Below are 15,198 nucleotides of genomic sequence, written 5' to 3' on the forward strand. Positions count from 1 at the left end.
TACTACAATTTTTTATTGACATTTCATTGATTTTACAGCTTTAAAAATTACTACTGTTTCATGTTAATCACCGTTACATATTTTGTGTACGTCTGTATTCTTCCACCATTTGAGAAGAAACAAAGAACAAACATTGAAGTGTGAGCTGTGTTGCAAATGAATGACTCTCATTGACTGATTCTTTTTAAAGCTGTAATCTGTAAATTTATTGGTTCAATATGCACAAAAACAGTTATTGAGCAAATACAATCTCCTGAAAATCAGTGTTGTAAACCTTACCCCAGCAGTAAGCTTGAAATAATGATTTATAGGTTGAACTGTTGGTACGATAATGCAGGAAATGTTACGTTTTGACATTATTTGACTCTAACGCTAACCCAAAAAGAAGTTTTAACACTGATGTTATTTACAACCTCTTTATGTGTAAGGGACTTACACAAGAACACAAGGAAAAAGGGCCATGGAGGAGCAAAACAAACACCAGTTACATTTTAGATTAGACAAGGAACACATGAACAGGCCGAGTATAAATAATGTCCGGGTAATGAGTCTGATGAAGGGCAGGTGCAGGGAGAATGACGAGGGACTGGTGAGGGAGCACTGCGCACTGGAAAGGCTTCTTGACTTAGCACTGGGAAGGCTTCAGGACTGAGCACTAGAAAGATTAGGGACTGAGCACTGGGAAGGCTTCTTGTGAAGCACTGGTGAAACTTCGGGAATGGTCTCTACCGCCCAGACATTCACCAAAGCCAAGGCGATGATGGCCACAGCGGCAACCTCAGGGGACTCTGGAAGGCCGGATGGGACCGGCTCGAAGAACACTGGAAGGCCGGACGGGACCGCATCGAGGAATAGCTGGGCAGCGGGCTCTGGTGGCTGGGCAGTGGGCTTCAAATCCGATGAAGGACTTTGGGGTTATAGTGAGGTGAGCTGGGTTGCTCAATGCATGTTTGGACGGGGCAGGATGATGATTGATCTTATCTGGTATGGTCTCATTCACACCGAAGCGAGAGGCAATTATCCACCGGATAAGATCTATAAACTCAACCATTGGTCTGTTCTTGAACTCGGGTGCCAGATTCCAATGGGAATCATCATCCCATCAAGAAGCACAATTTTAAAGAACGATTCTCCCAACTCACCTGTTGGCTCAGTACAATGAAGTCCTCCACGTATCACGTATAGAACACGAGGAAACACAAGACCATGGAGGAGCAATACAAACACCAGTTACATTTTAGACTAGACAAGGAACACATGAACAGGCAGAGTATAATTGATGTCCGGTTAATAAGTCTGATGAAGGGCAGGTGCATGGAAAATGACGAGGGACAGGTGAGGGAGTGTGTCGAAATTACATCCTTGGGGCAAAAACGTGGAAAACTAAACTCGGAACCGACGGGAGTGTTACAATACGATTCTTTCTTCTACAAAAAATATATAATGAAAAATGTCTCTGTGATTTTGTGTCCATACAATGACAGGAGGTCCAATATTGTTTGGTTACCAACGTTCTTCAAAATATTCACCATAAACTAACCATGTTTTCATAGCTAGTTAGCTGTACTCCAGTTCAAGCTTTCCTTCATGAGTGTTATGACTACTTTTGCCGCCCCCCACTACTTTCTTTCAACCTGATAATCCCTCTCTCCAAATTAATGCTGTTATTGGTCACCATATGTTCCAGCTCTCTGATCCTATTTGAGCGGGTTTACCTGAGGGGCTGAGTGGGGTTGTGCAGGACGGTGTATGGTTGGGGGCAGGGTTGCATGGAATGTGAGACAGTTTTATTGCGGCCGGGGGGGGTGGTTATGCAGGACTTGCCCTTGGCTTGGCGCACTTGTGTTCCTCCCATCATAGGCATGCGGGACCGATAGCGCAGAGCACATCACAGCAGTGCCGCTGGTTACAGCTGCTTGACTGTGACCCTTGGGACATTCATCCACAAACATGCACAAATACTCGATGTATGAGTAGTATAGCCAGAGGTGCATGTACATCAGAATCAGTCTAGTTTCACTTATAAGCTTGCGGTTGCAGGTTGACCTTAGGAAATGTCTGAATTGCTGAGGACAGTTTTGATGTGAAAGAATAATTCGACTACATTGCTAAAAGTAAAGTTTGTTAAAGGTGAGGTATACATTGTCTGCTCCACTAATGTTATCAAATGCAATTGCAAAATGACTGTTTGCAAAAATGTCATGACGGAAAAAAGTATTTGGCACACATAGCACACCCTGTAAGATCAGTTTCTGTACATTTAATAGCTTAGCTGAATGTAAAGTGAAGTCGCTCTATGTGAAACTGCACCAGTTACACTACAGGGATCGGTGAAGGACCCTGGCGCTTTTGTATTTAATGTCCTCAGAGAGCTACTGTGCATATGCTCGCTTGCTCTCCCTCTCTCGCTCGCTCTACGCAAGCTTTGTTTTCTCATCCTCTGGGGTGCTTTGAAGGGAGATGAAATAAAATATTTGATTCTGGTTGGAAGGAACAAAACAAATAACAGTGAGAATGGATTAGAGAAACGCTTTCATGTACCCCGTACGGTTAATACCAACCCCTCAAATTGATACTTTTTTCCAATGGCCCTCCCATTGTCTGCTTGTTTCTCAGTCGCTAAATCAGAGGGCACACAATAATCAATTATGTGCTATCTTCTCCGTGGGTCTCCAGCATCTCCCTCTAATCGATAGTAGCACTGGTGTGTTTGTCTGGGTGTGTTTTCTATGTATCGTTCACCCCAAAATGAAAATTTTGACATAGTTTACTCACCCTCTTGTCATTTCAAACCTGTGTGACTTTCTTTCTTTCACTGATCAAAAAATAAGATATTTGGAAGAAAGTTGGTAGCCGATCAGCATCGGCACCCATTCACTTCTAATGTACTGACTCATAACCAATGCCAGTTAACTACATTCTTCAACATCTCCTTTAAAGCTACAATCTTTTACTGTTTTAGGTTCAAAATAAACGAAAATTATTTTTTGTCAGTTTGATGTCCTTTGACTTTAACCCATGTAAAGATAAGTCATTTGCAATTGTATGTCTTGAACAGAGATGGCGATAGAGAGGCATTGCAGCTTTGAGCCATTTTTTGTTTTCTTGGTCGTTGAAAAAAAATACGGTTACCTTCTGAGAAGAACCTTGTTCATGTTATTTTTAATTATTTAAAGACACATTAGCATTCATCTCTATCTGGATTCAAAATGACACTGTTAACACATTTTCAACAACGCCATTTCCATATTCTTCACTCCCAGGTTTACATTTGCAGCACATGTTAAAAATATAAGCTACGTGAGGGTGGCACATGTTCTTGAACTAAAATAGTCATTTAGCAGCCGTGACACAGGGAATGACTTGTCATTTCAATCGAATGTTCCACCTCGATGGCCATTACCTAAAATCATATTTCGAAAGGAACCAAGAGAACCAATTAAATTATTTTTCTCTGAGAATCATTTGCGCGGTAATAGTTTTTCCCAGCATTGTAGGCAATAATGGCACACGGGGAGACTTTACAGTATCGTTCTCTGTATTGTGCTCATTCAAGCACGTATCTGTGACTGCTAGATGTCCACGTTTACAGTCTCTTCTTAAAGGGTGTGATTTCTTTGGTCTTTTGTCAAGAGAGATGCAGTCAATAGGCTCATTTAACCTTTTGCAGATTAGAAACTATTTATCTTTTTCCCTTTTATTCTCTCCCTTTCTCTTTTTCCTCCCCTTTATTATGATCTTCCTTTTTTCATTTGAACAACAAGGTAGTGTGAATTGTTTCTGTTATTTACAGCTCTAATACCATTACAAATTTGTGTGCAATGTCTTTCTACCGGGTGACCGCGCTCTGGGAACACAACAGGGAGAAAAGATGAATTAAGATGGAGATCAGAGGCTTTTTTCAGATAGCCGGTTGTTTGTCGTTGCCCCGCGGGCTTCTATAATACACTGATTCTCTTAACAGCTGTAAAGCCAGAGCCATAAAGAGCTCGCTACATGTGAAGCTAAAGAATCTTTTGTAAGTCTCCAGATCTGATGTATTCCTTACATTATAAATGTGAAATGTCTATCTAGAATACAGCCATCAGTTGACAGCGTTCATCAGCAAATACCAGCCCAATTGACATTTTGCTGCTCTGTGGTAAAATTGTTTGTGCTCTTTTGAAGCAATTTGTCGGAACCTGACATTCATAAATGTTTTGGGAATGAGTTTTTGCTGATTCATGAATCGTTTTGGAGACAAGTAGTGAGTCACTGAATCCAAATTGAATTGAATCCCTGCCTAACAATTCAAAGAACTCTGTTCTTCCCTCAATAATTTTCTGCCTCCTCTTTACTGTCTGTTTCGGTAAAAGCGCTTTAAATCAAAAATGAGCTGAAGAGAGTTTGGGCTAACGGCCAGGCATTTCAAAATCTGTTACAATAAGAGCGACGATTATTTGCTGTGTTACGTTTGATTCAAGTTCGTTTTAGAAGCTTGCGATAGTAAATAAAATATGAGGAGGCTTCCGAATCTTCAATAATCCCGTCTTCTCATTTTTGCTGTGATAGAGCGTCTCGCGTCAATATTTGAAGATGTCACCAAAATCACCTGCTTAATCTGATTTATGGTCCGATTAGATATAAGAAAGCGTGTGTGAGTGAGAGAGACCATGAGCACGTTTTTTTTTTTGCGCTGCTTTGTTGGGCATGCTGAGATTGTTATGTTTCTCTAACACTGTTAATTTCTTTAATAACTGGGTCAATGACCTTAATTTACTGCCAGCTAGAAAACGATTGGTCGAAGCCACTATATGCGATTAAAAACATGTATTTAAATAGCTGTGTAGTGTGGGACAGGTGCATTGGTTTCTGCCACAGATGGTGGGGCTATTCAACATCGATTAAGATTTTCAGGATTCCAGGCAGTCTGCTTGTAGTCTTGACATTTGAAAGGCGTTTTAATAAGGATTGTAAAATACGTGGCAGGAGATCTCACGAGATTACAAAATCTTCATGCAATTTGCATGATGGAGTGCCCGGGCTAGAAAATGCGACCTTGCTCCCTTAATTTAACCTGTGCGACCTCAAAGTGTATGTGTATATATGTACGTATGGATGGATGCATGTAAGTTTAATTACTTGAAATGCATTCAAAAGAAGACTAGAAAGGGGTGCCATGCTTTCAAAATGTTGGGGAAGCACTGATTTAACCTGACATACTGTTCATGTTTACTACTGTTCCAAATATTTTGAGTTTGGAAATCCGTCAAAATCTCATACCGTCCCACGCCTAATGCATAATAATATAAATTTTAATAGAAGTTTAATTTGTTTCATAAAGTACAGGTTGATTTTATAATTCCTACATTTTTTGCATTTTGTGTTTTTAAGGTGAATGAAAGACAATCTTTCCCTATATATTTCACAAACAGACTTAAATATATATTCAGTCTAATATCTGCACTTTTTTGAATGGAAGTGTAAATGTCAATTTGAAATTAAAACCTTACGGTGGAACATTTAAATGGTTAAACAAGATTTCATTTTTAAATGATTTTATTAAATTTGCATGTTTATCGAACTATATAGATACTTTACAGTACATTCAAGCAAAGGGTTTAATGTCCGATTAAATTGCTATTCTCTTTTTACATTGGTCTTTATTTGCTGTCTTTGGAGCTCAAAAGAAAGTTTTGTAACCAACACGAAGTCGAAGGTAAAGAACTTTCACAATGGCTTCTTGTTCTAAAGTCTTGTGGAAGTGTCGCATGAAGCGTGCGGGGCCTTCAGATTAACTGACATGATCTGCTTTTGATTCATTATGCAAACATATGCTGAACCTTGCTAGTCTAATTCAGAAACAACCTTTCGTTGCCCCCCCATCTCCAGGGGTGTTAAACAGTCGGTGTAAGTAGCGACTCTGACGCGAACAAAGCCTGACGTGCCGGTTTTAGCTCTGGCCCTCAGCGTCTCTATCTTCACCCTTTTGACAGGAAGTGTGTATTACCGGATCAGACACTGCGGTTATTTAAGGTGGAAGGAGAAGAATCTGTGGAGAGGGTCGGGAAAGAGGACAGCTCGTGTAGATTAATTTAGAAAATCAAAGTAACTGAGAATGGATAGCTGAGTGGCACTGCCAAAAACTCTCAAATCACAGGATCCTCCCCGGAGGTTAAAAAGCAGATTTTCAAATCATTCACTGATCTCAAATAAATTTGTCTTAGATCAACAATGTCTAGTTCCACATAAAATTGGTGCTCATGAATTCTAATGTGCTAAGAGCTCCTGTCATCTTTCGAAACTCACTTTCGACAGGCCATTAATTATTGATGCTATTAAATAAGCTGTAAATTATGATCTTGATTTTGACTTTATTCAAGTCCATTTAAGGCAGGTCAGTCCATTATGTGGCCATCTTTGTTTTACCAAATGAAAAACATATCTTGAAAACTGTCTATCAGTTTCAGTTATGGGTGGGAATAAGGATGTGGTTTATTGTTTTTTTTATCAAAATCTAAATCTAAAATGTATATTTAGTGTATTTCCAACTGTCTCTGGTTAATCAATTTTGGATCTTTATGCATTATGTTTTTGTATAATTATTTTTCTGCTGCTTTGGTCTGTGTAGACGCCAGTACTGTGTTCTTCAAGTGTTTCGTATCATGACGTATATCCGAGTAATGTGGCTACTTGATTTCGTCCATCGAGAACTGATTGGATCGTTGAAAGTTGGCCGTTGCTAGCAAAATTGAGGCAGATTTGAATGCAAGTTTGCGGTCAGTCAGTTATTGGTGCCCTGCCCTTGTGACCGAAAGTAAAGAGAGGTCTATTTGAGGGAGGAGGTCAACGTTTTTGATTAAAGATTATGAGGATGCATTAATCAAAAAGAAGAAGTGTATAGATAAGTTACTTACAACACTACAATATTCCTTAAAAAATATATAATTTTTTAATTTTGATTTTATGCCGTCTTTAGGTGCCGACCCAAAACTGTTTATTGTACATGCTTGTTTTTCATGCGCTCAACAGCCAATAATTCACCACATGAACACATTGTGGTTGACATTAAACCAGATTTAGCTTTGTTGCTAGTTAACCCACATTTAATGTATTTTAGGCTATGTTAATACGGTTTTGTTTGTGGTTTTCTGGGATGAGAGAACATCACGCAAACTCTTCAAATTGGCAAGTTCTTTGACTTTTACCAAGTGGCAGATGAATTTGTGGAAAAATACCATAGAATTCAATTTGACACGCAGCCTTTGATGTCAACCAAAATAAATGTTAACTAGCCTCTTCATTTTCCTGTCATAACTATGCACCAGTGTCATAAGTATACATTTTTCAGGAAGAGAATGTTTGTACTGGAATTTACCCTTTTTTTGCAAGTGGATGATAGGCTTATTTGTTGTACTGTCCTGAATTTGCCCATGTTTTTATAATTGGCATTCAGCGTTTTTTTCTGCGGTCTGCGAGCGACCCTTCAAAACAGACTTATGAGTCATTTTTGGGTCTCGACCCACCATTTCATTGACTTGCGCAGAAATCTGAAGTGCCGTTCTGAGTGCACAGAACAGAGACTTCTGTTTTCCGAACGGGTTTTGTTTTGAGAGAAAAATTTTACAATCACAGTATAGACTCCAGGGCTGTCAGCAGTGTGCTGTGTGCCTTCACGCTCGCAAAGCGCTGAGCAATTTACCAAACACTTAGAAGACAATCTCGTCAGCTACAGTGGAAAAAAGCAGAACGTTTTTCTTCTCTGAATTGGTTGAAAGACTGTATTTGTTGTCTTGAAGCCCTGCATGTTTGTCCGCTTCGAAAATACATCCTCACTGTGTGTTTGCCAGCGCCCTGAAATCTTGTTGGGTTTCCAAAATATAGACGATTCTTTAATCATTCAACATCGACCATATTGATATACAGCCAGACAATGGCATGTTTAAAGACTGGCTGGCCTTAGATTACAGGCTGATCTCTATAGGTTTTGCACAAATTCAAACATTCATCCTCAAAGAAATACTTCTGATTGGCATTTTATCATGAGATACGCTCCAGCGAGAATCGGCCCAGGCCGTTTAAGTACAACTTGTGACATGGCTTGCCTTCCCGTGCTTCGGGCGAGATTTTCATCAGCCTGTTGTTGTTTGCACTGACTGTTATTATATTGATACAAAACGGGGCAATTTGTCTGTGATACAGATCTGCATGAATTAGCCGAGGAGAATCAATATCCGTTGAGACAAGAATTCAGCTCTTGTAGTATTCATGAGATGATTCGCTCAATCAAGACGTTTTTACAGCACTGAGTTTTTTCTCAACAGTATTTTTTTGCTTTGAGAAAGTTCACTTTTCACCTTGAGCTTGCATCCAAGAAGTTATTTTATAATATCGTAGATCAAGTTCGCAAGTTGGTGTTTACATGAAAACAATGTAATTGTATAATTGCACAGGGGATGGACTATTAGTTTGTTGGTCAATGTACATGCTGATGACAAATGCAACTTGGAAACTATTTTTGGTAGGGGGCAAATTTAAATTGATTGTGTATGCTTCTGATGGCACATTTTCATTCACAGAAATACTTAATTGCTCTTAAACACTTTTTTGTCACATCCATAACGCATTAATTTTTTCATTCTTTTAAAATAGAAAAGTCGTGAGTAAACATTTTTTGTAAAATAGTTTTGACTGAAAGTTGATAACGCCGGAATTGCCCCTAAATGGGAATGAATGGGGGGGGGTAACAAAGGTCTTCTGAAGTGAATCGATGCGTTTGTTTTAGAGAAATATTCATATTGACAACGCTATTATTGAACATGTCTAACATCCACTGCAGGTGAACGAGTGGCTTGTTTTTCCACTAAATGATGGTCACGAAAGCTCCCGTCCAGAGCAGGCGGTGTTTGTGTTGGCTGAAAACGAAAAATGCCGTTTTCGTCAAAGGAAGTAACGACGCGCCTGCGTCATTTGCCGGAAAAACAAGCCTCTTGTTCTCCTGCAGCGGATCTTTGTGAAGACCACGGAGCTGTTCTTTGATGGATGGATGGACTTTTTGGAGCTGCAAAACATTATGTGTATACGTAGTATGCGTGGTATTATAACTCAGACAGCATTATTCTTCAAGAAGAAAATCAGGTTCAGTCAGCCGGATGGAGGTGGGGTGGCTGCACAATAACTCATTAGCATTTACGGATATATATATACCAAAACGGGTTGCTGTCAGTAGACATCTGCCCGATTAACCGAAAATATACGTCACGTGATGTATGCACAGTTTGTGAGTGAAATAGGGTAAAATGGTAGTGCATCCGAAAGCCAGAGGGCGCTCTCGTGAAGAAACTCCAAATACGCACTGCAGAAGAAGACATCGAACAGTAGTTCTAGTAGTTCTAGGAAATAGCATGTTTTTATCACTGATCCTCAAGCCTCCTCAGGTATTTTCATGATAATAAAGTATATTTATAATGATCATGTTTGACGGGTGTTGCTTTTTTACATGCACGTTATAAGCGACTCAACCTCGCAGCCAGCTCGGTTTCATCAGGATTTAGTGGTAACCGCGGTTAACCGTGCACATAGCTCTGAGTATAGGTGTATTTGACAAGGCAAAAAGTGTGTCGTTTACACAACCGTTGAGTGTTTTTGAGCAAAATATGTTTTCATTAAGACCCTAATAAATCATGCCAACTTGTTGAAAATGTTCATCCGATGAGCCCTTTAAATCAACCCTCACTCAAGTAAAACAAGATGTTAAAAAGGGATATTTTTATAGAGTACATTTGCATGTGATCTTTAAAGAAAGAAAAAAAACATGTTTGAAGTACTTAGGTAATCGTTCTCCTTTCAAAAGCTTCTCATCTGTGAATAGCCAGTGATTAAAAGTGGAAAAGGAGAGACGGAAGGAGAACAAGAGGGAGATCTGTCTATTTTAGATGTCTTGTTCTGCTATCTCCAGGAAGTGCTTTATGTGTGTCCGTGTTCTGAAGAGTTGCCGGGGGAGCTCGGGTGCAGGCGTCAGACGGGCTCACGTGGCCGTGTTGTCGTTTTCTGGCACCTGGAGACAGCGGGAGAGGGGGGTTGCAGCAGACCTGCTGACATGGCTTTAATGAGTTAAATTACAATTCCCCCATGCACTTCACTCTTGTCGCTCTCTAAACAGTCAATAATCCAAGAATAATCTACATAAAAAAAAAAAATGGAATTGAATTGTTTTTATACAAATATGAATTTTGTTAAACATTGAAAAATGAAAATATTGAACATGAACGCTTTTAAGGAGAGGTTTCCCATACACTCCCATTGTGTTTCATTGGTTGGACAAACAGATTGTCCTGACTCAAGGTTACTTCATTTTATCGGACATGTCAGGGCGCTTATACGTAGCAATGTTTTAATAGCTTTGCGGTGTTTATGCAATATTTACTGTTAAAAATTCGAACTTTTATTGAATGTGCAATAACAATGTTCAATTTACTTATAGAAATGTTTAAATATACTTTAATATACATCAAACGGGTATTGACAATAACTATGATATTTAAAACCATCTTACAGATATATTATTGATAATGATAATATTTCTTGATAATATTGTATAAATAATACTTTTATAATAATATGAAAATATTATAATTATGTCAATATTTGTATGCACTGGCCAAAGCACACAAAATTAACCAACTGTAAGTTTAAAGGCATTTGATATCACAATACAGTCATATTGTTACAGTGATTTTCTAAAGCAGAAGAGTTGTAAACAACGATGTTTTGATATTTGTTTCCTGATTAACACATTGAAATCCAGCACTGGCCCTATAGGATGCCTAGCGGTTTCGTCAACTCTATTGCTTTGTTTGTCTCAATTTCATTCAGTGTGTTCATCTATACAAATCTGTCTTTTCTTTTTTTTGCTCTATTTCTCAAGAAACTTTGTCTTCATTTCCTGCCTTCGCCCCTTGTTTTGACACTGAGGAGAGATGACAGTGTTTAGTATTTCAGTGTAAGCCTTTTAATCAAAGAAAAATCTCTCCCTCTATCTCTCTCTCGCGCTCTCTCTCCCTCCCTCCCTCCCTCCCTCTCTTGCTCTCTTTCTCTCTCTCTCTCTCTCTCTCTCTCTCTCTCTCTCTCTCTCTCTCTCCCTTTCTCTCTCATTCTCTCTCTCTCATTCTCTCTCATTCTCTCTCTCTCTCTCTCTCTCTCTCGCTCTCTCTCTCTCTCCCTTTCTCTCCCTTTCTCTCTCATTCTCTCTCATTCTCTCTCTCTCTTTCTCTCTCATTCTCTCTCCCTCTCTATATCTCTCTCTCTCTCTCTCTCTATCTTTCTCTCTCGCTGTTGTCTAATCCAGCTCATGAATCACATGCTTGGACCCGGCAGTGTGTCTGAGAGTGTTTGTGCGTGTGATGGTTCAGGCTCCAGAGACCTTCCCTTCTGTTAATCATTCATTTTGTCGATCAATGTTCTCCTCATACCCCGAATAAACACCTCATTCATTTTTTAATGCTTAATATATTTCAGTCGCTTCTCCGTTCCTCTTCATTCCTGTGGTGGGTTGCTATTTCTTTACTCACGTACACAGAAAACAGAGCCGGCACTTCTCGTTCCTTGTATCAGGATGTAGTTATATAGTCTCTTTCTCATGTAGATCATGTTTACAGGACGTACTACACACATAAATTTGATTTTTATAGGACATTTGTGACACCAGTGATTAAATGAATTAGAATGAAATTATTTTCTGTATCAGACTCTCTCTTGTAGACAATGGCTCTACATGACTGTGCGTGATTTTTTTCAACACTTAGTAATATTGTAGTATCTTCAGAATGTTGTACAGCTGTGTTACGCTGTGATGGCTGTTTCAATCTGTAGTGAGATAAAACATTAGTACGGGTTTGCGTGAGCGTGATTTGTTTTTCACTGGGAATGTTCCATACTGTTTCAAATGTAGTGTATAGGGACACACTTATTTGTGCACAGTTATTGTACCTCTGAGGTTTAGGTTGAGACAATTTATTGTGAGACAAAAAACAGCTTGAGCATTTTGTGTCGGAGAAAAGCTTAAGTGTGTTGAATAGTTAATTCATAGTCATGTTGTTCCAAGCCTGTATGCAGGGTACATAAAAGGAGAAAACCCCTAATAGTCTAATAAGGCCAGTACATATGGTATATATATTGTGTCTGGTCTTATGGTGCCTTACTATAGCCTGTGTAATAATGGACTGCATTTATTTATTTGTTATTTAGGGTCTTGCTACAACTTTAAATGTATTCATATCTCTTTATTTGAAATGAGATGCTTTTGCATTTGACGTTTTCTGTGAATGAAAACAAGCTGCATTTCTGAGTCATTAATGTTAACCAATCCAATCATGAACGCGAAAATCATTTATGGGTTTATTTTAGTCGATGCATAAAACTGAAAGGCACACAGGTGTGGCGGTGCACAGCGGCATGTTGAAATAACTCTGCTGTAGAAATGATAGCTACATTTGTGTTATGTGTTTAACATTGCGATGGAGGATGCGCTCGTGTCAGAGAAAGAGAACAAGAGGCACTTTATATCAATTGGCATCTTTCAGTAAGGTCAAATTGAGCTTCTCATAAAAAGGATGACAAAATTGTTCACATTAACATCAGTTACTGCAGGTTCTTTAGCATTTGCCTTTTTATCAACAGATCATCTCTCGCTTCTTTATTTTTTGATGGAAGTATAAAAACACTCATTTATCAGAGCAAAGCATATTGAATATTTGTGATGTTTATGGTAATTTTGCTGGTGCAATAAAAGATCTCATATAGAGGTTCATAGTTTCCCTTATTTTACGGCTTGATTGATGTATGAGCAATGTTTTAAGATATTATAAAGTTTATGGATTACATTCTTTTATATTTTATATTATAAATGTATAATATTTTCATATTGTTTTCAATTTATCAAATACATAAATTAATAATAAATACATTTATTAATTGATAATTAGTGTTAGGATTTGTTTTTATCTTCGAAAAAGTAAAAATATACATATATTTTTAATCTATATTGCTACTGATGAAAGAGTTTCACATTCATAAAAGAGTATTTAGTCAAACTTCTTCAAGCCTTATCACTAATCCCTCATCTTTTTTCCTCAGGTCGGTGACAGACCCCAGAGATGGCAAACGGGTGGCCCTTAAAAAGATGCCCAACGTCTTCCAAAACCTCGTCTCCTGCAAGAGGGTTTTCCGTGAGCTGAAGATGCTCTGTTTCTTCAAACACGATAATGTGAGCCCCATCTCTCCCCTTACTTCAGTGTTATCTAACTCTCGCTATGTACGTGCCGTCCCCATGGTGCCGTCAGCCGGAGCCCCCTCGCTGGCTCTCCCCGGGCTGCTGGTGTCTGGGAAACAATGTCATGTGAAGGCTGGTGACAGGGCCCACGTTCACTGCCGTCACAGCTGACCTATGCCACTGTGTCTTTGTTCCTCTGCAGGTGCTGTCAGCTCTGGATATTCTTCAACCTCCACACATTGACTACTTCGAGGAAATGTATCCTAAACTGAGAAATACTCTACCAGCAGCTGTCAAAAAGATAAATCTCTTATTGTTTGTGTTGTTACCCTGCTAATGCAGTGAAACTGGATAGGGCTGTTTATAGTGATGCACTCGTAAAGAAATTAGCGATACTGTTAGATGGTTAGTGTTTATGACCAACCCATGTTATTATAAAGCATGTGACTTGTGAAAAGTGGGTGTTCCCTACTTCTTCCCGCCCCGAAACCTACATGAAGACAGTGTGTCTTACGCTTTGATGTAAGATTGATGAAGATGGATATTTTAAACAGATTGATTAAAAGAAAGTTAATGGCTTCGATTTGACCTAAGGCATTAGTCTCCAGCTTTAAAAATGTATTACTTTTTTAATTCTTTAATCAAGAATGAATTATACTAAATGTTTTAGTGTATTTTTTCATACTTCTATAAATTGACATAGAAAGTCACTTCTGGCACATGTGTCAAAGAACTAATTTAGCACCGTTATTAGTTGAAATGGTCGTGTATTTATTGCACCCCAAGTGTCTTGTTTTTGCTGGGGACATAGGAATTGTTCACCCAAATATAAAAATGATGTCATGACAGATTTGTGTCATTTGAAACCTACATATGACTGATTGTAACATGAAAGACATTTTAAAGACAAAGTAGTGGATTTGTTACCGTACACTGGAAGTCAATGGGGTCCAGTGATGTTTGGCTACCAACATTATTTAACATATCATCTTTCATGTTCTCCAGAAGAAAGAATGTCACACAGGTTTGGAATGACATGAGAGTGAGTAAATTATAAAATAATTTCACCCATGTCTGATCATAACCATTGTACAAACGGAAAAAATACGACCGTGACTCTTTTGAACATCTTTTTCAATCTGAGGCAATTCTGCCGAGACAAATTTCTGCCCAGCTCAAAAATGCCTTGAAAATTGCAAGCGGCAGTAGAAACAATACCTTATAGATTACAGAGCCCCAGTGCTGAAGGGGCAATTCAGGTCTTGGTTTAGGGCTTGTTTTAAGTTGCTGCCATATTCTTCTCTCTTTGGTTGCTAAAGTAGGATCAAGCTGAAAATTATTGTTTGAGAGCTCATGGCGTGCTGTACGTAAGTGTTTTTGTGGCAGCAGTTTTCTAGGAGTCTGGTCTTATCATTCAGGATGCTTGCTCTCTGGTTATCACAGGTACAGGGTGAATGGAGGGCCACTTAACCGCTTTGCCTTGTTTGCTATTCTCCGTTTCTCTTTCCATTGCCTAATGGTTTTTGTTCTAGTGGAATGTAATATTACAGATGGATGTTAAAACAAGCTGACATCGTACTCTTAAAGCCTCATTTACAAACGCCACTTGGATATTTCCTACATGTGGTCGGCATGACACTAAAGGCATCCCTAGCATCTTAATAATTCGGTGTATAATTTAATCAGTGGAATTACACGCTTTACCCTTTTGCCGCTCTCAGCCGGTCACCCGATATGCACTCTCTGTAAGCCACTTTCCAATTTTTTTTTGAAGATCTTTCAAATACCGAGTGTGTTTTATGATCCGGAGCTGGACACTCGTCCTCCTAAATTAGCTGGAATTTTAGCTTTTTCAAAATCAGGAACAAAAAGCCTTTGTGTTAATTAGCCGGGAGATTTATCCAGCGCTTTGAATTTTTTGCATTTCTTATGCAGCGTGACCGCGTGCT

At 38.9% G+C, this 15,198-nt stretch overlaps 1 protein-coding gene across 1 annotated transcript in view; it reads left to right on the forward strand.

Moving 5' to 3' along the window:
- The window catches only part of nlk2 (nemo-like kinase, type 2), a 60,814-nt gene that overhangs the window by 15,091 nt on the left and 30,525 nt on the right, over nucleotides 1-15,198 (forward strand). The window contains exons 2-3 of the mRNA XM_056756907.1: nucleotides 13,114-13,243; nucleotides 13,452-13,507. Coding sequence (XP_056612885.1) covers nucleotides 13,114-13,243; nucleotides 13,452-13,507 — 186 coding nt within the window. The remainder of the gene's footprint in view (nucleotides 1-13,113; nucleotides 13,244-13,451; nucleotides 13,508-15,198) is intronic.

The sequence above is a fragment of the Triplophysa dalaica genome, chromosome 9 (genome assembly GCF_015846415.1).
Source record: "Triplophysa dalaica isolate WHDGS20190420 chromosome 9, ASM1584641v1, whole genome shotgun sequence".
Lineage (NCBI taxonomy): Eukaryota > Metazoa > Chordata > Actinopteri > Cypriniformes > Nemacheilidae > Triplophysa > Triplophysa dalaica.